The 23,286-nt window shown below is 43.7% G+C and overlaps 1 protein-coding gene, 1 long non-coding RNA gene and 1 pseudogene across 5 annotated transcripts in view; 1 reads left to right on the forward strand and 2 right to left on the reverse strand.

Moving 5' to 3' along the window:
- The window catches only part of LOC119007154, a 2,895-nt pseudogene extending 517 nt beyond the window's left edge, over nucleotides 1–2,378 (reverse strand).
- Nucleotides 1–14,011, forward strand: part of LOC119007155 — a 22,488-nt gene extending 8,477 nt beyond the window's left edge. For all 3 annotated transcript variants that reach the window (XR_005071042.1, XR_005071041.1, XR_005071044.1), the window contains one exon: nucleotides 13,589–14,011. This is a non-coding gene — a long non-coding RNA (uncharacterized LOC119007155). The remainder of the gene's footprint in view (nucleotides 1–13,588) is intronic.
- Nucleotides 2,687–14,493, reverse strand: eda (ectodysplasin A). Of its 2 annotated transcripts, none has more exons than XM_037076572.1 (8): nucleotides 14,020–14,493; nucleotides 7,743–7,842; nucleotides 5,835–5,876; nucleotides 5,327–5,497; nucleotides 4,947–4,981; nucleotides 4,772–4,823; nucleotides 4,056–4,180; nucleotides 2,687–3,749 (listed from the first exon to the last, which is right to left on the reverse strand). In XM_037076572.1, the coding sequence occupies exons 1-8, from the start codon at nucleotides 14,350–14,352 to the stop codon at nucleotides 3,489–3,491; spliced, it is 1,119 nt and encodes a 372-aa protein (XP_036932467.1). In that variant the 5' UTR covers nucleotides 14,353–14,493; the 3' UTR covers nucleotides 2,687–3,488. The 2 variants fall into 2 exon arrangements, with proteins under 2 accessions (XP_036932467.1, XP_036932466.1); XM_037076571.1 differs by having other exon boundaries at nucleotides 4,050–4,180.
- Between the last annotated feature and the right edge of the window lie 8,793 nt (nucleotides 14,494–23,286).

Raw genomic sequence — 23,286 nt, forward strand, 5'->3', positions numbered from 1 at the left:
TTACAATCATCTACATAATGTCTTTAGTGATCACATCAAAATTTTGGCCCTGTCGGCTCTATTTCACGTACGTGCACCTACATGAAATAGTTAGGCGCACCAGAACGACCAGTGTAAAGAGCAAGTGTGAAGCCCCCTAATTAGGCCAACATGAGCACATGCAGCGCTCTCTATAGCCTCAGTGATTTCTGGAGCTGTACTCCAGGGATGAACCATTCTCACAAAAGATATTTCCTCATTTGGTGTTTTCAGAAAATGGTGGAGAGGCAGCTGAAATTAAAGGTACGGCATTGCGTTTCAGGAACTGTGCAGAAATATGCTTTCTTGCCCGGAGTTAGACAGGGAGATCGATGCCAGTAAACATCATCATCTCGTCTCATCTTTGGCAGTTGTTCCAGCAGTCCATTATTTCGAAAAAGCTCAATTGTCCAAAAATACCCGCCCATTGTCCCTCTGATGGGCCGGTAGATGCTTGGTCAGGGTTCAGATGAGATGGTTTGAGTTAGAACCAAAATGTCAGTCTGAGGCAGGGTGGTGGCAGATTTTTGAGAATTACAGGTAGGAAATCAAATAACGCGTAATGTGAATTATGGGCCAGTGGATTAATGCTACGGCACAGTTATCTTGATTTATTACAAAGAGAGGAAGCAGCTAGTTTGGCTCATGTTGCCCGAAGCGACGCGGAAAAACTTCAGAATGACGATGAGACGTTACAAAAAGAAGATTGATACCTCTCTCATGTTTGCACTGTAAACACGGCTATAGCCGACGGATGATTCGCTTGGCTTAGCGCACAGACTAACTAACCTGGATCCAAAGCATAAACAAAAATTTGCCTACAAGCACATCCCATGTTTGTTTCATGCGTACAAAAAAAAAGTGCGGTTTTACGCTTGGTTATGCGCCAGACTACTTGGGTGGGGGGTGCCTTTGAAGCGTCTCATTGCTGAGAACTTCAAATGTGTCCATTAGTCAGGGTTTAATCTGGTTGTGAGGCCATAAGCAGTACATGCTAAATTAATAATGAAATTAAAGCTTTATTCATTCCTGCAGTTAACAGCTAACACTTAGGACGTAAGAGGTAAAACTAAATTCAAGTCTTTGGCTAAAGCAGCACGCTGGATGTCATTATTTTGAACAAGCGCTTCTCGCCTGCTCCCACAGGAAATAAAGCAGTGATCCCTTGGATTGTTTCTATGCAACAAGTGCTTGATAGGAAAACAGCATTGTTATCCAAGAAAACAGTTATCACTCGGTGTTTGGACGCGAAAAAGCCTGATTCTCGCGGAGCCTCACTGACCTGCAGTGTAGCATGTATTTGCATGATGCCGAGCGTCGTCGGGCATCTCCTGCAGGCAACGCAAGAGCTCGGTTGGCGTCGTTGCCGTTTCCGCAGAGCTCCAGCTTCGGATGACATGACCCATAACTCTGCCCGGGCTTTCGAACCAAACCTGTGAATTAAGCAGAACATTAGCTGAATAGTTGGAACAAATCTGACGTAATAACAACTTAGTTATGCTTGAGTTACGGTGACACAATACTTGTCCAAACACCAAGTAATAACCGTCTTCTTGGACAACAATTCTGTTTTCCTTTTGAGAAATTGTATTTCCTCGTTGCGCAGAAACGGTCCAAGGGATCACTGCTATATTTCCTGCGGGAGAAGGCAAGAAACACTTATTCAAAATAATGACATACAGCGCGCTGCTTTGGCCAAAGACTTGAATTTAGTTTTACCTCTAACGTCTGGCTGTTTGTTAGTGTTAGCCGTTAACTGCAGGAATGATGTTGGACCTGGCAAGAGCGAGAAATAAACATAATACTTAATTTTATTAACTTAGCATGTACTGTTTATGGTCTCACTACCAGATTAAAGTGGAACTAATGGACACATTCTCAGTTCTCAGCGCAAACCCACCTCTGCAGCTGCTCTGTTCCCGTTTTACTCTCCTAGAAGACATGTTCACAGAGCTGTGAGCGTTTTGCAAAGCACTTGGCTTTATGTCCTAAGAGAAAACAAAGCATTAGGAGAAAATTTATTATTGCAGCGCTATCTGAACACTCACTAATGGCATAAATCTCAGTAGTACATTGTCCAAGATGACTCCATCCTACATAATCAGTGACATACCTCCCTTGTTTTAGACATCTTGGCCATTTTCCCATTGACTCCCTCAGAACGTGGCTGATTTAATTGTAGAATTATGTTCCCTTGGAGTTTGCGAAAATCATTCTCTAAAACGCTGGCTCTGTGCACCAGGAAAAGACTAAGACAAAACATAAACGCTGTTAGTGATAATAAAGCACTGAAAAGCATTGTGAGGCGAGTGAGACGGACGGTATGTCCTCAAGTTACTCAAATGGGTGAGGTCACACATGAGTTAACCCCCGGAAACCTACATGTTCAGTTACAAAATGAGTTTCTAAATGAGGAACTATCTCCTCTCTGCCCTCTCAAGATGGAACTCATTTAGATCGCATGAAGATTACAGCCAAATTTGCAGCGTCTTGTGAAACTCACAGTCAAAGCAAAAAGCCACGTTTTAATAAAGACAAAAGGCCCCGCTCGGAGAACATCATTTGTTTCTTGTCAGTACTTGTGCCAGCGGAGTCCAAATCTAAAAGAGAAAGTTTTTAACCTTTTAAATCAATAACACCCGCACCACAAACACAAAGGACAGACAAATGGGTTTAGACAGAAAATGAAACATTTTAATCCATCAATCAACTCCATTTACAAAAGTATATCCCATTTTATATACAATATGTACATAGACGTATAAACAACTATCATTTTTCCACATGGATTCATTCATACGGTAACTAAACAATAGCACTGTAACAAAACATATCACTGGTATTCTGCAGGGATGCTGTAGTGCAAATGTGCGCAAAATATATAGTGCTGTCGCTCTGTGAATACCTTATAACTCCAGTTTTAGTGGATTTTGCTTTGCATAGATAACTTTATACTTGTTTTGAACATTTATATGATCTTTTATAACCATGGGGCATAAGGAGCTTTAAACCACTGATTTATAACTGTTAATATTATTAAATTAATAAAAAAAAAAGGCCAACAGCTGCAAAGGAAACATTGTGAATGGCCGGAGTTTTTGGAGGTACAAGATTATCATTCAACAGCACTTCAAAATATGTAACTATTAAGTATATGTCAGCGCAGTGTCCTTCCTTGTTATAAAGAGAGATGCCATCTGTGTTGACACAATATTGTGACTATAAATAGAAACTTTTGTTCGATGAGGCTCATCAAGGCTGATCTCTTTGCACACAATCAATGTGAGGGGGAAGCATTAACAGTCCATGTCGTCCTTTTTAACACAGAGCTGTGAAAGTGAACCAAAGTCACTAGGGGGCTCCCTCAACTTTAATAATCCAGAGGGTTTCCTTTAAAACAGGGGCTACAAGTTGGTTGCAACTGATCCAACTTCTCCTTTCTGCAGAAGGGCTGCCGTGTTGTGCAGTTATCAGTTCTGTCCAGCAGATGGAGCCTCTCCAAGTCTGACACTTCCCAGGAAGGTGGTGTGGTTGGTCATGCTTATGAGTGTGTCCTCATAGACTATACGTATGGAGATCCTCTGGCCGGCGCGCAGCAGGCTCACGCCAGCCGTGTAGCAGGTGTTGAACTTGCGCTGGCCCGTCTCGATACTGCAGGTGCAGCGGAGGAACGGGTTGGAGTCCACCATCACCTCATAGCTGGCAATGTCGGTGAAGTTGAGGTAGTACACCTGGTGGAGAAGCGGAGAGAAAATTCACAGAAGACTGAGAGGGGTAGTCAAAATAAGTCCACATGATATTTCAAAGCTTACTTTAAAGCTGAAACCCACACTGGAATATCAAAGTAGTCAACATGGAAATTACAGATGTTCAATTTTAGCCACAGTGAGAGGCAAAAGAAAATCATCTCATAGTATAAATCAAACATACGGACAAGCAGAGCAAGCAGGCCTTTAAGCTTAACTTCGGAACTGCCAGTACTTTGGCTTTGAACTGTAAATTATAAGAGTTACGTCAAGGACCGTACTCACTTCTACCTGACTATATATGAAGTAGACACCGTCCAGCAGCACCTCCAGCTCTCCAGAGCGAGAGTGCATTTTGAACACGCGGTGATGGATGGACACCATCTTCCAGTTCCTAAGGATGCCTTCAGAGAGATCTAAACATGTCACAACAAACAAACAAGAGGCAAACAGTCAATATAAACAGCCATCAGCTGTGTTTAACTACAACCAGAGCTCTGGACTGACGGAAAATGTAAACCTGCTAATGATGCTTACACTCCATTTATACTGACAAATTGATGCACGATAACCTGCATCTGCTAGCATGCGAGGCTTGTGCTCCTGACCTGAGTTGACTTGTAACATAAGCCTTTAAACTAATCCTATAATAACTTTGGGATTACGTTAGGGTTACTGTAATCTTATAGTAAATAATGGTAGCAACATTTAGCCCTCAAAACCAAAAAATCCGAGTCTTGTAGGTGACTGTGTTAACTTTCCGTAAGGTGATCGAATAAAGTGGCTAAATGTGGCATGTTGAAACATTTCTGAATCAACCAAATGTCGACAGTTTACAGTATTTCTATTTATTCTAGTGTAAGCTGGCGGCTTGGCAGGGACGTGTTTAGTAGAAAAGTTGCAGATTCATGTCTCTGATGAGGGACATACACAGGGATTAAGCGTGTTTATTGTTTTGTGTCAAACAAAGTGGCGCGACTACGAGTAAGAGGAGACAGAAGACCCACCTTCTCTCACTTGGATGGTTGTCTCCTGCCCTTGCAAATGAACCACTGCAGGCTGTAAAACAAAAAAATGATCTGTGGTGAGCAATCTGGATGCGCGGTAAAACAACAGAACAGCTGGTTCATCAGGGACATTGTGTGGGACAAAATTTGATTTCCAATAGGTGACACACTCTACCTGGAATTCCTTTGTTTTCGTCTTGTCTGGAACCCCTGCAAGAATAAGAGAGAGACGTGATAAAATGGCCTTCAACACCACTGAGGGACAGAAGAGTCGATGATTCAAGCAAGACAAACACAGACATAGTTTAAAGATAGATCATTGCGATCCCACACCATGTTTGACATCCTGCATCAGAAACTCTCACTGCGAAGGCAATGAGTTCATTGATTTTTGTCAACTTGAGCCCTCTTTGAGTGTGGGAACGGCTCTACGTGCAGGAAAATACTGTAATCTAAGATGAAATCTCTCAACTCGGGTGGTGTTTCCAAGTATTCTGGCCTGAGTCTTGGCTGTCTCAGCATGTTATTGTGTCATTACTATTTTAGGTTTTATACCTGCTGGACCTTGACTGCCTGGAGGTCCCTGTGGCCCAGGGGGTCCAGGGGGTCCTGCAGGCCCCACAGCATTGCTTCCTGGAATACCAGGGATTCCAGGGATACCCGGTGGCCCCTGTGGTCCCGGGGGCCCAGGGGGGCCGGGGGGGCCTGGCACAGAACGTTTTCTCCCTGGGAAGAGAAAAGCTAAATGGTTGGCATACAAACAAAAAAAAAAAAACTGAGCAGTAAATCTTCTGACAGTCAGTTCAATTTTATTTTTATAGCCTGAAATCACATATTTATCTCCAGGCCTTTTATAGTATGTACAGCACCTGCGCCGGCTGTAAAGCCAAGAAGCAGGAGTAACATCCCTGATGGACAGAATCAAATATTGAAAGCTTGTCATTCACTTTGAGCCAACACTGTTAATGGACTCTGGACGACCTCTCGAGGATATTTCCAGAAAGTAGGCATGAGTTTAATCAATGACCTGGAAAACTGAAATTGAGGCTGAATTATGTATTACCTTTTTTCTTCCCTTTCTGTCCTCTTTCCCTTCCAGTTGATTCTGTAAGAAACAAAAACAGTGTGATTAAGCTTGAAACGGTCTCCCAAACAATTATCATCTCGGATAACATCTCGAGTATCCCGCTCATTCCGTGAAGGTATCCTGAGCGGGCTAAAATAACAGATTCAGATGTTCGGCACTGAACACTGGAGTGGAGGTATGTCAGTCTGTGGTATCTTCTAGTGTAGTAATTTGTAAGTGTGGTTTCACCTCCTCTGTATGAACAAGTGCCTTAAGCATTCACAGGCAGTGGAACTGGAGAAGATCATTAGAGAGATACTTTATCCTGCCAAAATCCTTTTCTTTGAATTAAGCCCAGATGGAGAATGCAGATTAAAGTGTGTCTTTGTGCGTGTGCATGTGTTTGTGTGAGTGTGTCTCCCCTTATAACCGTGTGTGTGCGTGCATGCATGCATGTTAGTGGGGCATCGATGTCAGCGCTTGAAAGACAAAATGCACTTAGTGTGCATCTGCGTGTGTGTGCTGAAGAATCCTTTTCAAAAAGCCGTCTCGCTGCTCTTGTGTTTACCATGTCATTACAACTACAAAGGCCATTTAACCTTAAAACCTCACAGTTTGAGTCCCCCTCAAACATATGGCCAGTGTTTCTCCTCTGGCTAAATGACTGGATGCATCCGCGGAGATTTCTCTTAACGAGCAGCCCTATCTGGAATCTGGTGCCCGTTAGGAGTGCCCAGAACGCACACACACACACACACACACACACACGCACACACACACGTGCAAACACAGCACGCACACACGCACAAACACACATCTAAGGCTGAGATTACAAAAGCCTTTGTCTGTGCGCTGAGAGCAGGGGAGAGACCTGGGAATGATTAGCGTTTAGAGGCTCGGGACTTTACTGATTTATGTAGAAAGTCTCAAAGGTGAGTTTTTTCTTCTAATTTAAACACAATCACTAAACTTCCCCCCAAGTATTCAGTGTCACGCCACAGACGTTGGAATGCCTTGTGATCATGCTGCACTTGTTGCTCTCAGACATGAAACTTCAAAGGCCTCGCTTTTTTTATTTGCATAGCTCACATTCTAAACAAAAACTACAAAAGCAAATTCAGACATATCGGCCATGTGGCTGTCTGCAGAGCTATTGATTACGATAAATCAATTTGGCGGACTTAATGAAAGCCATCAAAGTCTCTCTCAGAAATTGGCCCTTGATTCCTCAAACTAACTGCAAATGTTCTGCAATTTTTTCTGTATCATTTTCTCAGTTCGATTCAGACCTGACCGTTGGACCACAGCTGGCTTCTAATGTCCAGATCTGATGCACAAGATATTTCGGGGGACCTGTTATTATTTCGAGACGGGGGAAATCAACGCGGTCTGTTGCTGTCTGTTTCAAATTGGTGAAACCCTCCCAAACTCCTTGTTGTCCTTGTTTGCTGTCCAAGAAATAATCAATCCCATTCCGTTTAATCTCTCGCTCTATAAACTCGGCAACATGATGTGGTGGAGCCACTTTGTTAAGTGAGCGCAGAGCAGTAAAAAATCAATTCCACAAAAAAGTGAGAAACCATTAACAAACTGTTTTCAAAATTTAAGAGCCTTAAGCCCACCAAAAGCCTGTTATTTACACTGTACTGAATCCCCTCCAAACAAACATGAGTTACAGAAACCATTGCTCAACAGTCGACCGGGCCGCTGCCAAGTATATATCCAGAGAATAGACTGATGCAGGTGCACTGCAGAGCAATGGTTTGTTGAGTTTATCTTGTCAAAAAAAATGGACCGAATCTGGAGGTTGAGCCTGAAAAATACACACAATAAAGCTTAAGTGTCAGCTTCTGTATCGAGGTGTTAGGACAGAAGACACGGCAGTAGTAAAAGATGAGAACGTGCCTGTTTCTGGCTGCTTGCCGGGACTCCTTTTCGCTCGCTGAGTTATGCCCCTGCTGTCCTCTGTGGCATGAAAGTCGCCATTTCTGTGCAGTAACTTCTCCTGGTGAAAAACAAAAGACAACATGAATGAGTTAATGTAGCAGAAAAGTCAAGAGTCAGAATATTGAAACCAGCCAAGATCGCCTCATCCTTTTCCGTGAAGGAAACAAAAGAGGTGAGCGATACAAGAGTGAAACCCGTGTTACAAGTGGCCTTTCTATTCTTGGGGGTATAATGTTTGCACAGAGGCAACTTGGGGCATTTGAAAAGATGTGAGACACTGTCAGCCAGCGCATTCATTTGCGGCCAAGTCATTGTCTGTCCCATCGGGGCTGTAACCCATCCTGTAACCCAATTCACTTTTGTCTCGGTCTCTGCCGTTTGAGACAGTCACCTGGACAGACTGCTCTAAAATTCACCTTTTTATACAAAAGGAGGACATGAATTGCGGTTAATCTGAGAGCAATACCCATTCATATGGCACCTGGTCCCAGCCCTATTCAGAGGTAGCATGAATAAGCCAAAAAAACACACAGAGCCAAAGAAAAGGATCTGATGTAGCTGCTCTGAGCTCATCCCCCCAAAACAGGAAACACCATGCTGCAGTGTTGGGGTGTTCCCATGGGCGAGTGAGTGTCGGGACAAACCGCATGTCTGTCTTATGGTTTTTGTCGACCTAGATTCACATGAACTCTGTAGGACATGGTGACCCGCCTGTAACACCTTCGAGACGTGACCGGCTCTGACAATAACGACAAGACAAATGTTTCGTGCTAAGGATTCGGGGTCTAAAACTGTTCAAAGTCATCTTCAGTTAGAGCAGCCAGCTCGTGATCACATCCTTGGAGGGTTCCCAGCATTCGATAGACAAAGAAACTCTGGCACTGGAAACACAACAAGACCACCCAAAGCCTTCTTTTTCTGCCGATACACGAGAGCGCTTTGGGTCCCACTTTGGAGTGTCAGCATAAATAATGGTAAGAGTGCGAGATAAAGGCTCTCGATGGCTGAGGACAGACGACCAGCCAACTTGTGCTTGTGCTGGACATCTGCTTGGAGTTTGGATAACTGACATCTCCAAAGCAGTGACACGTGCAGCACCTTAGTAATGGATCAAAAGATAATAAATAATGATGTATCACTTCTTCGCACTGCTGGGAATGGATCAGACAAGCTTACTGACAGACACTTTGACCTCTCTCTTTTCCATGTGGGGGCCTATCCCAGTTGGGTACTCCACGTCTCTATCCATGACGCTCAAGTAAACATAGTTGTTAAACCCCCCCGAAGGCGAGAAATCTCCCTTCTCTTGAAAGCAGCGTGAACTCTCGGTGCCTCTTTGTGTGGTTTCTCGAGCAGAGCCACTGAAAAGACCATAAGGAGACAGACAAGAAAAAGTTATGTTTTGAGTTTCTTCTATACCTCGTCTCAGATGTGGGAACCTACCCCCTGCGGTGAGGGATGAGCTGTATCATGTCAAACACCCTCAGCCGGCTGTGTTGGGCAAGCTCAAAGTAGTTAAAGTCTACATCCCTGACCAGCTGCCAGCCATGTCTGACCTTATAAGCACGGGAATTCCAGCCTGACGGAGGAGGAGTATGTGTTGGAATGGTTTATCGGCACACACACAACTCCAGATGTTCCCGCGAGCAGCGACGTTTGCTGTTCATTTGGCGCACAGGTGTCTCCACATCTCCTCTCCAGCTGTTGGCATATAAGGGGCTTTTACTTCTCAAAGGATTCTGGGTGTATGTTCGGGCATATGGCATTACACTTTCGTCTGTTCTGACAGCCAAACATGAGTCAACAGCCAATTTCTGGCCTGAGATTAAGCCCCGGCAGAATGACAAAAAACAAACAAGCGATCTGCTAGGCTACTACCAGACTGATGCGGCTGGTACTGTTCAAGATGCAGGCAACAAAGTAATAACAACAAAAAAATGATATACCATTATAAGACTGTGAGAAATAGCTTTGCACCGTTGCTTGCTTCATTTCACTTCATTACAACATTTACAGCCTTCATACCCTTCAAAGGCACGCAGAGTTACAGTAAATCAGGATGACAACGTGTTGGTATGTATGCCAAGTGCCAACTATTGAGTAAACCATTCTTTTTCAGCACAAGGGGAAAAAAAATGCTATTAATTAGAGGGCTTTCAAATCTTCAAAGCGTGTGGGGGGGTGTTGTTGAGTGCAGAGTACGCGATTCCCTGTTGCTCCGCGAGGATATGACTAAAATTCACTGACCCCGGGGAAGTGTAATTTTGTGATCACAAGACTTCTTTTTGCCCTATAAACACTTGCTATAACAACAGCTTGTATTTCGACCCATTTCTGCACTCTACCGAAATTCCCTGACATTCAGAACTTCTGATGAAGATAAAGATGCTACAGCTGGAGTGTTCCCTATTTAGAGACATTCTGGCAGCAATAAAGCCTCTAAATCTTGGATGAGCACTGACAATTAGTCACTAAATTGCGGTTGAGAATGCGAGGTTGAGGAGGTGAAACTCAGGGCTGGTGGCTGTGAGTGCCAGATGCAAACTTGGTGCCCATCACTGTTAATGTTGATGGTAACTAACTTTAACAGCAGGCACGGCGCTGAGATTTGAGACTTCATAATACTCCAGTGATTCACACTTCTGGATAGAACAATGACAGCATGTCTTAAATGTCACAGAAAGGAGTGTCCTAACCTCAGCCAAAATGCTCTCTGGAAAGACATGTGTTTCAAACCATAACTTGGGTAATTTAATAAAAGGCATCCATAGGTTGTCATCTAAGAAAGCCGTAGAGCTCAACCTAAGGGAAATGTTGCCTGTCAGCAGCCAATCACATTTCAGATTGTTGCAACACTGCTGGCAAAGAATATCTTGAAAATTTATTATTTTGATAGATGTTTGTGACTCTGGACTTAATCTTTACTGGGCGTCCACACCATCCGTCTGTCAAGACAATTCAGTCTAGTATGGAAAAGCTTGCAGCCTCGTATCTCTGATGTTTCGACCTCCTCCGTCTTGTGCTTTAAGACACTTGTGTCCACACTGATCAATTCTTGATATGAGGGTTATCTGTACAGATGATCCTGCTGTTTTTCCACTAATCATGTTCTGGTCTCAAGCTCTGGAGCGCCCCAGAGCTTGTATGCTGCAGAGGACTTTGTGTCCCATCAAACTGACTTTTTTAATAGCCGTTAACTAGACTCCAGATGTTTCAGCATCTGTTCTCTGCGAGACTTTGAAGGCATACATCAGAGGAGAAAATTATTTCATATAATGGTTACAAGAAAAATGTTTTCCAGAATAAAATGTTATCTGAGCTAACACAATTAACTCTTCCACGAATTGACTTTTTATTACATTTTGCACACTGAGGTCAGGTGAACGAGGCTGGGCTGAGTGTGGGCGACACTTGCTCCTCAGTAATGCCCAGCATCCCGCTCTTGGTACACACACCTGGGAGGGTTTTTTTTTTTTTTTTTTTTTACTGTCGGGAACAGCACAGATCTGCTGGACAGCTGGGATTTACTGCCTTGCTCAAGGGCATACCAACTGTGACTGTTAAGAGGAAGACTGTTTGTTCACTTCAATAATGAGCAGATCACCAGCTCTCGTTAAGAAGCAACCTGACGGATCTGGAAAAAGTGTGAGATGTTGAGCGGTATGTCACCTTTTGAGTGCGTGCCAGAAATGTTTCTACTTTTTTCGCGATGATTTTATTGTATGCGCTCCTAATGTGGTGAGATTTATTACTTGGAAAACCTCTGAAGATCTATAAACCTTTCAAGTGTCAGTTTAAACTACAAAACATTATTGTTTCTGGGACACAGAGTCAAAATCTCATTTTTATAGACATTCTGACAGGTTCAAATTGTGTTACATTGTTAAACCTTTAGCTTGATCAGATTCTCTGTCTGTCTTTGCCTCACATCACCTCACCACCCCAGTTACATGCCCTCCTCTGTTCACAGACAGTCTGAAAACTGATCAGAGACTTGTAGAGTTACAGCTTACACCATTTTCAGATCAGGCGTTTATAGACGTCTGTGTCTTTAGATTCGGCCAATTTCAGCAGAAACACTTGGGTTTGCAAGGCTGTACAAGTGCTGGCTGTAGAGAAAGACAGAAATGCATCAAATTTGCCTTAATTTGAAACTGGATAAAAAAAATACATTTAATTTGACTGGATTAAAAATCATTTGCTGCCAGGTGGAACACAGTAGTGTATAAGCATTTTTAACACTAACAATTTGAGCCTCACGCAAAGAAAAGCTGTGTTTTTTCCCGACAAGTTCTGACTTTAAAGTAGATATTTTCCACCTAAAACTCATGTCGACATTGTTTTCCACTTTTTTTTCTGAACTAATTTATGTCTCAACACCAAGATATCACATGAAGAAAAGTTATTTTCCATTCTAATTGTGCCAAAAAAGTGTCTGGATGTTCTATTGTGCGCACGTTTTACTAAGGTTTTCCAACATGCATCAGCCTGGTTGAAAACTGACACGCATGCGAGGCCGCAACACTTTATCAGAACACATCTCAGCTGCAGTGCACACTACGTTCACCTGAACAGAGGTTAACCTCTGATACTGGATGATGAAGATGCCTCTGTTCTTCAGGCCGGATGTAGGTCTGTATGGTTGGTCCTATACGTGACTGCTTGCTACAATGACTTTCCATGTTATGTTACACTTGTCTGTAAACCTGCCGATCACATCAAATTAACTGATGCTGCTGAAGTGCCTTTGATGAGGACTTGTGCGAAAAATGCAATAAACAATTTTTAGCTCTACCCCCCGGAAAAAAAAAAGACTCTTCAAAGGAAACAAGTGCGGCCGCGGCATCCAAATGCCACATGCTCCTGTTTCTCCAACTATGTAAACTGTGGGATGTGTAATCAGAGTTGTTTAATGCAGACATCTGGCAAGGACAGCATCACAGCGCTGTTAAATATTTACAGCTGGGCCACAGTCTTTCACCTCATGAAGCGTCACCATCTGGGCTGAATACCAGGCCCATCTCGCTCGACTCTAACCAGGGAAACCAAACTAAAATAAGCTTAGCGGAGGACTAAATGAATAGGCTGAGCTTCCCCCATGTTGCAGATCAAACACCAACAGCAGCCACTGATCTCAATAATCTTCACTACAGAGGAATAAATGCCTCCATCCTAAATAACATGAATTCTTCCATGTCGCTATCGAGTTGATGGCTCCAGTGTCCAGCCAGTGCCCCACACGGAGGGGATCATTTTCTCTGAAATAAAAAAGGTTACACAACCGGTGACACATGAGCTAATTGAGCCGGCAGAGAAATCTGTACTCGGGCCCCTTTGTACTGATGAAATTAGGGAGTGTGTGGAGGTGATTTGGTGGCAGTGGTGGTGCCGGTGGTGGTGGAGGAGGGCAAGAAGGGGTTGGCTGTTGCCAAAGCCACAGACAACACAATGAACATTCAATCAGCCCGCTGCCAGAAAAAGAAAACACATGTGAGACGAGGCTGGCTCAGCTCCAAGTACCAACTGCCCCATCTAAGTCCTGATGAATTTACATCAGCCCCTGGGCTTTGCACCTGCTGGTGATCCAGTTAATTTTCTGTCCACCTGCTCCAGCACACTGACTGACCCCCGCCTCTGTGACTCCAGCTGGGCAGCCTGCCTAAAGTTTTGGAGCATCCACCTCTCTCTAGTCTGTTTAGGGAGGGAGACAAATTGGGTTAAATGTGGTTTGATTGTGGAAAATATATTACATAAAGACAATTTTGAGGTTAACTTTCATAAGCTGTTTCTCGTTTTCTTTTCAGGCACACATCTGCACCAGAGCTACCTCTGGTATGTCTGCCTCCCCACTGGATGTGTTTACCTGAGCAGGGAGAGACTTTGGCCAGGTGACAGACATGAAGCTCATACCTTTTCTAGTGCATCTCTCCCCCCCTCCACCCCCCCTCCTAGAGAAGAGTCTGAACCACGCACGCACGGGAGCGCTAATTCAAAACATATTTGTCTGGAAACTGAGCTGGCAAAACTTCGTGACAGGCTACTGTGGAAGAAGTTGCCCAGAAACATGCCTTAACAGAGCGCAGACACAGAACCTGACACCGTGATACGGGAACAGGAGGACTGCACGGAGGTGAATGAACACGAACAGCCTCCGTGTGAGGAATGAAAACAATGCTTTTCTTTTTTTCCCCCTCTCTATTTCTTTTTTTTTTCTTTTTTTCTTTCTTTCCTTTACCTCATGACCCTCTCCGCCGCGGCTGCCGCTGCCGCCGCCGGGGTCCAGTCGCGGGTGTCCGGGCGAGAGCACCGCAGCCGGGTCAGCCAGGTCACTCCCCGCTAGTGTCAACATGGAGTCCCGCTTCTGGTGGATAATTTCCCTTTTGACTTCGGAGCGCAGGTCCAAATAGCAGACGAGGGTGACAGCGTGGAGACACAGCGACAGCAGGAATAATCCCAGGAAGACGACACTGCCGCTCCGACCCCTGCACTTCTTGCTGCACGTGCAGGGCGCAGCTCTGGGCATCACTTTGTCCGGGAAGTCCTCCGCGGGGGAACCACCGCATGCCATTATCGGGACAGACGCGCTTTATCTCCGCATACTCTCGTCTCGTTTGTCTGGCGCGGGCCGCGGCTACTCATTAACGTGGAGGCTCATAGGTGCAGCAAAGCGGCAGGTCGGTGCAAACTCCTTCCACTATCTGTAGTAACAATGGAGACCCGCCCACCTCGGCTGTGATTGGCCGCCGACAATTACGAACCCAGACAATCCGGGCCAGAGGTTGGACGGCTGGATGCGCCAGGTGCAGTAGTGGAGCGACACCTACAGGACGCGCCGAGCAGCTGCAGCTCCTTCTAGATGTCAGATGAGAGGGTGTGAGATTATCCCCACCCCCCTTTATCTGAATCTATATGTTGGTTGTGTGATTGTTACTCAGCACTTCGAGGCAGGAAAAAGAAAAAGGGGGGAAAAAAAAACACATCTCGTGACTTTGCACTGTGATTTCTTTTCCAGTTACGCGCGAGTGTGAATGGGAAGGGTCGGTCACTGAGGCAATGCACGATGTTTATGTGTGCGTTACAGGCTATTTTTCATCGGTGTACTTTGTTTGGCACTTTGTTTTGTTTTGTGGGTGGCACATGGAGTGGTGGTCCTGTGTGAAGAATTGATTCGAAGCCCTGGTAAATATTGCCCGGTGTTGTTATTGAAAAAGGACAAGCGGTTGATGATTTCATCATATCATCAAAGAGTGGAAAAGTATTGCAAATTATATCCTTAAACAGACTACACATTATACAATTATGTTTAATTGCGTCTGGACCCTGTCAGGCTGAACGGTACGATGGCGGGGCCTGGAAGGGAGTCAGTGTCACGGTGAGGTCAGCACCACTCTGTGTACAGCAGCATCAAATACTCTAAACACGTGTCACTCAACTGGACTCGGGGAACAGTTTGACATTTATGTTACCAAAAAGCCAGCTGAGGACAACGCTGTAACGAGATTGAATGTGGCACTGCGGTTTTCTACACTCCCAACATCCAAAGCAGGCCTTACTTTTTTGTTCTCCTTCAGATGTAGACACTTTGATCTCTGAAGAAAGGAACCAGAGGTAGCCTGTGGATCGCTCTGTCCTTGGGCCTCGAGATGATGAAACCAGCGCGCTGAGCGGGGCCGGAACTCGGGGAGGGATCTTGATGGATCACCAGCTTAGATTAGTTTTCAGGCAAGTGCCACAAAACATCTGTCTTGATTTCTTTGGGACAGAACCTGACATTTGAACGCACTTGACCTACAGAGGGGGGTGCACTCCTCCATAATACGAAGCCCGCACCGACAGACACTGAGTAATCGCTGGTGTTCGCCTGGCATTGTGGGGGCAACGTAATGGAGAAGAATGACTTTTGGAGACCAGAATATGGTTGTTTCATCACTGTGAAATGTTTTCAGCATGAAGTTGATTACTATAAGAGAACTCGCGAGAATTGCTATATTTTCTCGGAGTGAGTTTTCTCCTCACCGCCATCTGTTTCCTCCTGCTCATCTGCAGAAGAAGAGGAAGAAGAAAAAAAAGTGATTCTAGTCAGCTGCCACTGAAGGGCAGCATTGCCAAGCCATAAATCAATAACACAGCATGTCAGGGTCCTGATGAACTTGAACTTAAAACCTAAACCGGCTTCATATTGGGTGAGCGATGAAATGTAAATATTCTGTATGCATATCTTCCAAGCATACACAGCTTTCTCTGTGGACTATTGATCACATACGAAGCATCCTCCCTCTCGCTCCCGCTCTGTCTCTCGAGGGGGGGAAATCATTTCTCCATTGTTCGAATATAACATAGTGAAATCGAAGAGGGAAAGACATTCAAAGTATCCCTCATAGGGCCTGTGACTGAGGGCTCAGCCTAAGCACGTTTGCCACGCTTTTCATCCGAGCAGCAGGCACAATGACTTTGAGGAGCAGATAATTCAGGACTGGAATAGTTAGGCGCATGCATCTCTTAAGATTTCCAGCCATTTTTTAGGTTAGTTTATAGATGAGTAGCTGCTTTGAGCTATTTATTTGATCTTTTTTTTTGTTTGTTTTTCCCCGAGTGATTTGTTTGTCTTTGCAGAAAGAGAAGGTCTGGAGGTGAAGGCCACTGTCTGAGTCACCGCTGTGTCCGCTGTTGTCCTGTTTCCGACAAACACGGCGTTAAAGCCTGCGACAATTAAAACCAGTTTTGCCCGTGATTGTTTTTTTGGCACCGAAAAAGAGGAGGAATAATTCTTATAACATCCCCCAGGCATCAATGCGGCGTTCATAAATGGTGTGCCACTCTATCCTCTCTGAGCTTATAACAAGATTTAGAGGCTTTCCCTGCCAGATGATGGGAGTTTTTGCAGGAGGAATAGGCAGCCTTATATTTAACCACGGTGGGGTGAGAGTCAACAAGCTGGTGGAAGATGAGGATCTGAAGGTGCCGCCTGTAAATCTGAACCATCCATTGGTTAAAATGGCCATCATAGGGAATCATATCATCTTAAGTGATTCATAGCTGTTAGAAAAACATCGATACATGTTATAGTAAATGGTTTCAGACCTCTCCACTTCATACGATACCTTCTCAGGAGTCATTAATCCTGCACATGGGATTCCAGAGGTGTAACCTTGGCTAATTGATATGCTGTGGCGTCTGATTTCCCATCTATAAATCTCCTGTAAATTGGACCACGTCTCCCATTTCTCCCGAACAATGATTAATTCACTCTCACTTAGGGTGCCTGTCTTAAGAGTCCTTATCAGGACGGGAGAGCTCCTTCTCTGCACCGTGCTGCTTTTGTGCGCTGGCCTCACTCTCTCACTCTCCACTTCCATCTTTTTGCTGATGGCTGCATGGAACTCTTTGGGTAAACTTAATTGATTTTTTGATTCCACACAGAATTGGTGCAATTAGGTGGCCTTTTGAGCATGCAAAGGGCTTTTTGTGTGTTCTCTCAAGGCAGCCATGTTCAGGGGAATCGATGACAATGCCTTTTTAGAGTTGCACTTCTTCATTTTTCTTCGTTTTTTGTCCGCATATTATTTTGGTGTTATTAACCTGTTCCGGTTATATGGTATGCATCTTAACCACAGCCATTCAGTGACTGTGGAAGGACAAGTAATAATACTACGGTTTAAGAAATACTCACAAGTAAAAAAGGTCAACATTTGATGGTGCAAATTTACAGTGCACTGATGCATTAAAGCAGCATATTGTAGTAGGCTGAGGTGAACCTAATTCTGACTTCCTGTTTCACTGTTTGGTAGTTTAAGCTACAGCAACGCATCATATTTTATAAACTGACTGTAATGGCACTTAGTAAAGCACATATCTCCGCCAAAGCCCAAAAGTCTCCTTTGAATTTAGTCAAGCGTGATCCAGTAATATCCTACTTGCTACCGTATTTTAATTGGATCTGCATCAAACTGTACTCACTTATAGATATCAGCCAACTAAATACACCTGTTTTTTGATATCACAATCCATGCATTATGTCCTGAGACATTCATGAAAATGTCAAGATTTTTCCTGGATCTGCCTTTTTATTAAGATCAACACCAAATGTTAGTGGGGTCTATTCTTAGACCCATCCTCCATCCAAGTTTCAGTAGCTTTTTTGTAATCCTGCTGACAAGCTAACCAAGCAATATCACTTCTCCTTAGTGGAGGTAAAACATGCTAGTGTTGAAAATTCAAAAACAAAATAAAACAATATCTGTCAAATAAATGTAGGGAAGTAAAAGGAACAGAACATGCTCCAAAAAATGAGGAGTTAGCATAATATGGAAATACTTAAATGGGACAAGTACCTCAAACTTTTACTTAATGTCTTTGGACACTGATGTGCGAGCAGATAGCATTTAGTTCAAATAAATCAAATATCTATGTTCCTTTTCATTCTAGTTTGGTCTCCACCAACTCCTGAAGGAAATATCTGACTCTTCAGCTGCCCAGCGCTCCACTACATCCACCGGCTAGTTGCACACTCAGCTGCTGTTTGGTGCTGGGCAGGTAGCGTACTGTCAGATTATGTGGCTTGTATTTTTTGAGTACAGCTGCCTGCTCCAAACGGCAAACGTGTTACAGAGACGAGGGGAACTACAGATTCTGGTGATAATTTTCTGTGTATTTTCATTTCACATTATGCAGTCGTTTGACCCATTTTTAGCTTTAAGAACTGTGCAGGGAAACTAGTTTCCTCCCTTGATTGGTAAGGATTTCTGCATCTCAAGATGCATCACACTGCTAGTTTAAAGCGAAATGGCATACGTTTGACATTTGAACTCTCTTGTAGCACTTAAAGTTTTTGCTCACTTTCATAAAAGTTCCCGTCCCTGAAAGCATGTTTTCCTGTGCCAAGTTTTCACACTTTCAGGCAGTTTATTAAACAGTGATGTTTTGCTATAAGAGCTGTAATTTTTCTGCCTCGCCTCAAGCTCAGCAGTACTCCTCTGTGAGTAACCTTGTTGGCTGCACTGCAGCACCATCAGCAGAGACATGACTCTGTAATTGTGTTTATTAATGAAAAGCAGAGGACCTCAGAGACACACAGCACACTCACATGTCACAGTGAAGAACTGAGGAAACCCCTGAGGGATACAACCGTGCCAATGATACATAATGGATATCAAAAGAATCCTGAGCAACACATGAGTGTTCACTTATTAATGCTAAAACAGTGATTAAGCATTAATTAATTAATTAGTATTAGCATGTTTCAAATGTTATTATTGAAATGCATTATTCAAGCTCAGCTAAAGTAGTTATTTATTACAGAATAGGGTTATAAGGGGGCTCCAAGAATGAATAATATCATCAGCATTAGACTTATTTATAGACACAAGAGAAGTCACAATAAGACTGTAGCTGTGCTTATTAATATTATATAATATATTGTAGAGTGTTAACTTCATTGTCAGTTGTCATTCAGTTGCCCCTGAATCATTTTGGCATCTTTTGGATCATTGTTTTAAATACCTGCAATATGCTACCTGTCTGGCAATAAACAGACAAGCTGATGAACATAGTGAAGCATGATAGAGGGGATAGCTAGTCAGTGTTTTGTTGACAGGATGTTTCTGCTGCCCCCAAATGGGTAAAAAAATCAATAATTGCCTCTTTAAAGTTTGAGGGGAGGCAGAAACGAGCCTGGCTACAATTGGCATTTATTTCCAGGTTTAAATGACTCTGCACTTGTTGTGGGTGTTTGTCAGCTCCAACTCCGGTCGGCATTTATTTATGATGGAAACATGACCCACGGATGGATGCGCTAATTTTCGCCTCGCTTAAGTCAACGTCCTGTTCAAACAGCACTTGAGCATCACTCAGTTGGCTTTGAGTTTGAGAGAGATATCAAACTTTTAATGAAGAAGAAAAAGTAACCACCGTAACATCGTCACTGGCCTACATGACACTGGCCTACATGACAGACGATAGCTGACGCACCAGTTAAATCATGATATACAGCGACGTAACTACAGAGATAAAGTAAAAATCTTCAGCTTCATTAAAAATGTATATCTATCGAGAGAGTTTCTCCGGCTCTTCCTGTCATGTTTAACTTTAGAATATGTCAGTGAAAACTGTGTCACCGGAGAGAATTCAAAAGATATGAATCAGAATACTCTTATTCCACTCAGACTTTTCATGCTTTGCTGCCAACTCCATCATCGGAGGAATGTTTACACTTTGGGTTTTTAGGCATCAAATTGCTCAGTAACCCGGAGCAGGTACACTGATAGAGAGATAATTTAGCCTATCTTCTTGTAGACACTTGTATATCTTGGATGTGCCCGCAGAGCATAGTCCAATAAAGAGGTGAAATATGAGCGCGATGCACGTTTATATGAGCCTTTATATGTGCCAGGATGATGGTTTACAGCCCTTCTCCTTTCCCTGGAAGTTTTCCATGCTGGTTGTATCTGAGGCTCATGTGAAGCTGCCACCTCCGAGAGCACAACCTCTGCCAGCTTCAATAAACAGTCACTCCCCATATCACAACCTCTAAGCCAGACCAACAGCGTGATCAAGAGGCACACCTGAGGTGAACCCAGAGGTAATCTACCCTTCAGCCTCCCTCTCTCTGTCACGCTCTCCGTTTACCTCTCTCTGTCTTCTGCACTTTACTTGCTTTTATTTTTCTCCTGGCTTTCAGGGGAACAACATTTTGCAGTGTCATCTCCTTGATTCTTAAAGATATCGTGTCACGATAATCTGTCACTCTCATATGCCAGCGTTTTCTAGTCAGGGCCCAATGACCTTGGTTCACTCCATATATTGCCAACCATGCACTTTGTCACAAATCCTTTTCTTTTTTCCTGTCTACCTAAATCTCTCTCTTATTCTCAACTTAGAGTCCCCGCTCCGCGGCACAGCCATTCTTGGGAAGAAAAATATCCATTTGCCCGGGTCAGTGTTCTTATTTTTCTTCCTTATGGGGTGAATTCACCTGTATGGCACAAGATGAATGACTCAAGCAATCTCACTGGGAAATGGCTGTAGTTAAACAATACAACCCCCCCCCGTCCTCTAAACAGCTGAATGGACAGGCTCAAAAAAAAAAAATGTCAATGGGAGGTGTGAAAAGGCCAAGCACCGAAAGTAATTGCTGTTGTGTTCACCAGAGAGAGAGAAAACAACTTACAGAGAAGTTGTTCGCAGCACACCGTGAGACCAAACTATCAAATTGCTCATGCGGGAGTGACACAAGCTCCATCACCCGAAATGAACTAATTCATTTTAAAGCATGAATTCTTCACTACTTTGAGCCTATATTTCCAACAGAAGCTTTCAGCACAAAGACAAGTATTAATGCTGCTGCAGGCGCCGTCACACATAGGTGGCTTCAAAAGGCAGCACGAGGCTACTGATACCCACACATCATGTAATGTTGTGTCAGCGAACTACACACAACACTCTCACGTCTGCAAACCTGGCTTACCTGCGATGAAATACCAAAGGCTACCAGAGCGCCAAGGCAGGGAACACCAGCTTTTCCTGGTCAAAGCTCTTGTAGAGGGCCTGTGTTTCCCCTTCAAGTGTTATATCGCATCTTTCGAGTGGGCGGTAGGGCCTACACCCACTTAATAATTTTAGAGGCTCTCAGCGAGTGTTAAAATAATATCTTTCTATGTAGAAATCTCTATGTCTACAGCTTATATTAGCCTATACTTTGTTTTACATACTGTGTTAAAATATAAAGCAGTGGTTATGAATCAGATTCACACAAAATAACCTCTTCATTTTGTTTTTATAACTCAGGTCTCACTTTCATAGTTTTTATGCAACTTTATTTCTCTCGGTTATCATATCAGCTGAGATAAGAGGAGGAGATGACTCATCCAGACAAGCTTTATAACTGGCAGTGCAGTGCAATCATAGAAGGGATATGGTGGGTTTTTAAATCGATCAGATCTGGCCAAACCAGATACGATCATGTGGCCCACATGCTGTGTGGCCCAGTTTTTGGTTGGTCCTGGTTTCGCTGATATGCACTTGTGGCTCAGATTTGGCAAACAAGAGTGGACTGCCTAAGTGCCATCAGTCCACATGGTATGTAGGTCACATGAAGGTGCCTGGTGCAGTTTTGCTATCTGGGGCTTCACCTGAACAGCTACTTCTACATAAAAAGTCAAAGGATGACAAAAGTTTGTGTCCTAAATGGGGGAAATGATGACATGTATGTATTAAGGAGAATCGGGATAGAGCGTTGGCAGATCGTCATTGCTCAGTGGTGCATGAAGCCCAAAAGCCACTTCCAGTTGTGAACGGGGCATGTTCTTAGGTATTCAGAGGCCACACCAGAGACCAAACTGGTTTAGCCCTCCCATGTCTGGAATAATGATTTGGGAATCTTTTTAGACGTTTATCCATCCATATGGATCAAATTCTGATTAAAGTGTGAGGTTGTAATTACAGGGTTTCGCCACCATGTCAAATTTTTCTTCAAAGCCTGGCGTTCATACTGGGGGCCGGCATGAATGTCTGTATCAAATGTCATGGTAAGCCATCCAATAGTTGTCAAGACATTTCACTCAAAACCACAAATGTTGCCTGCTGGTTGTGCGAGAAATCATCAGTGTCAGTATAATTTGTCTTTTGGGGACCATGACTGTCTGTCTAGAATCCATCAAACAGTCTTTGATATGTTTCAGGCTGGATCAAGGCGGTGGACTGACTACACCACACTGCTGACACTGGCTAAAAATAGGAATATTCCTTTTCTTGGAAAAATCCCAAGTTATTCCAGAAGCATCAAGTTAAAATTCAAAACCACTGGCCTCACAACCTCATCAAAGAACCATCATCTCCACAATCCTCCTGTGTTGTTTATATGTATGACTAAGAAACTCAAAATTGCAGCGTCTGGGAAGAAATGTGGTGTCAATGAATGGAGTCTGGGGCTCAACAAACTCAGCCAATGAACAGATGATTTAGTGTGAGTAATACATCCTGTGAAGAAGCAAGGTGCATGCTTTCAGTATGACATGGTAGGTTAAAGGCCCGGAAATAAAGTTGCTAATGGGAAATTAACCTTGTTCAGCAGGTCATCAATTTGAAGTCATTTCATCATTTCCAATCAATAAAATACCTCCTCTTTGATAGGATCATCTTGTTAAGTTCATGCTTGGATATAACACCCTAGTGTCATGATTTATGTTATTGCGCAATTAAGATCGCAAAAAGGTCTTAAAAATAATCTTTGACTTTAGCATTAAAGGATCCTCTCTGGTACTTTGTGGAGAGAGAGGACAACAGTCACCTCTGCAGGTGCCTGTTTTTCTCTCCAGCCCGCGCTTGATCAGGCCGTAGGAACTGGCCAGCCACATCTACCTTTGACTTTCGTAGTTGAAGTTCAAAATAGCAAGCACAGAGCCACTTAGCACCCCTGGGGGCTGTCTAACCCTAACATCGGTCCTCGTCTACTGCGTGGGCTGATATTCCTAGATGTTTCCCGCAGAAAAGCCTGTTCTCATCTGTG

The sequence above is a fragment of the Acanthopagrus latus genome, chromosome 18 (genome assembly GCF_904848185.1).
Source record: "Acanthopagrus latus isolate v.2019 chromosome 18, fAcaLat1.1, whole genome shotgun sequence".
In the NCBI taxonomy this organism is placed as follows: Eukaryota; Metazoa; Chordata; class Actinopteri; order Spariformes; family Sparidae; genus Acanthopagrus; species Acanthopagrus latus.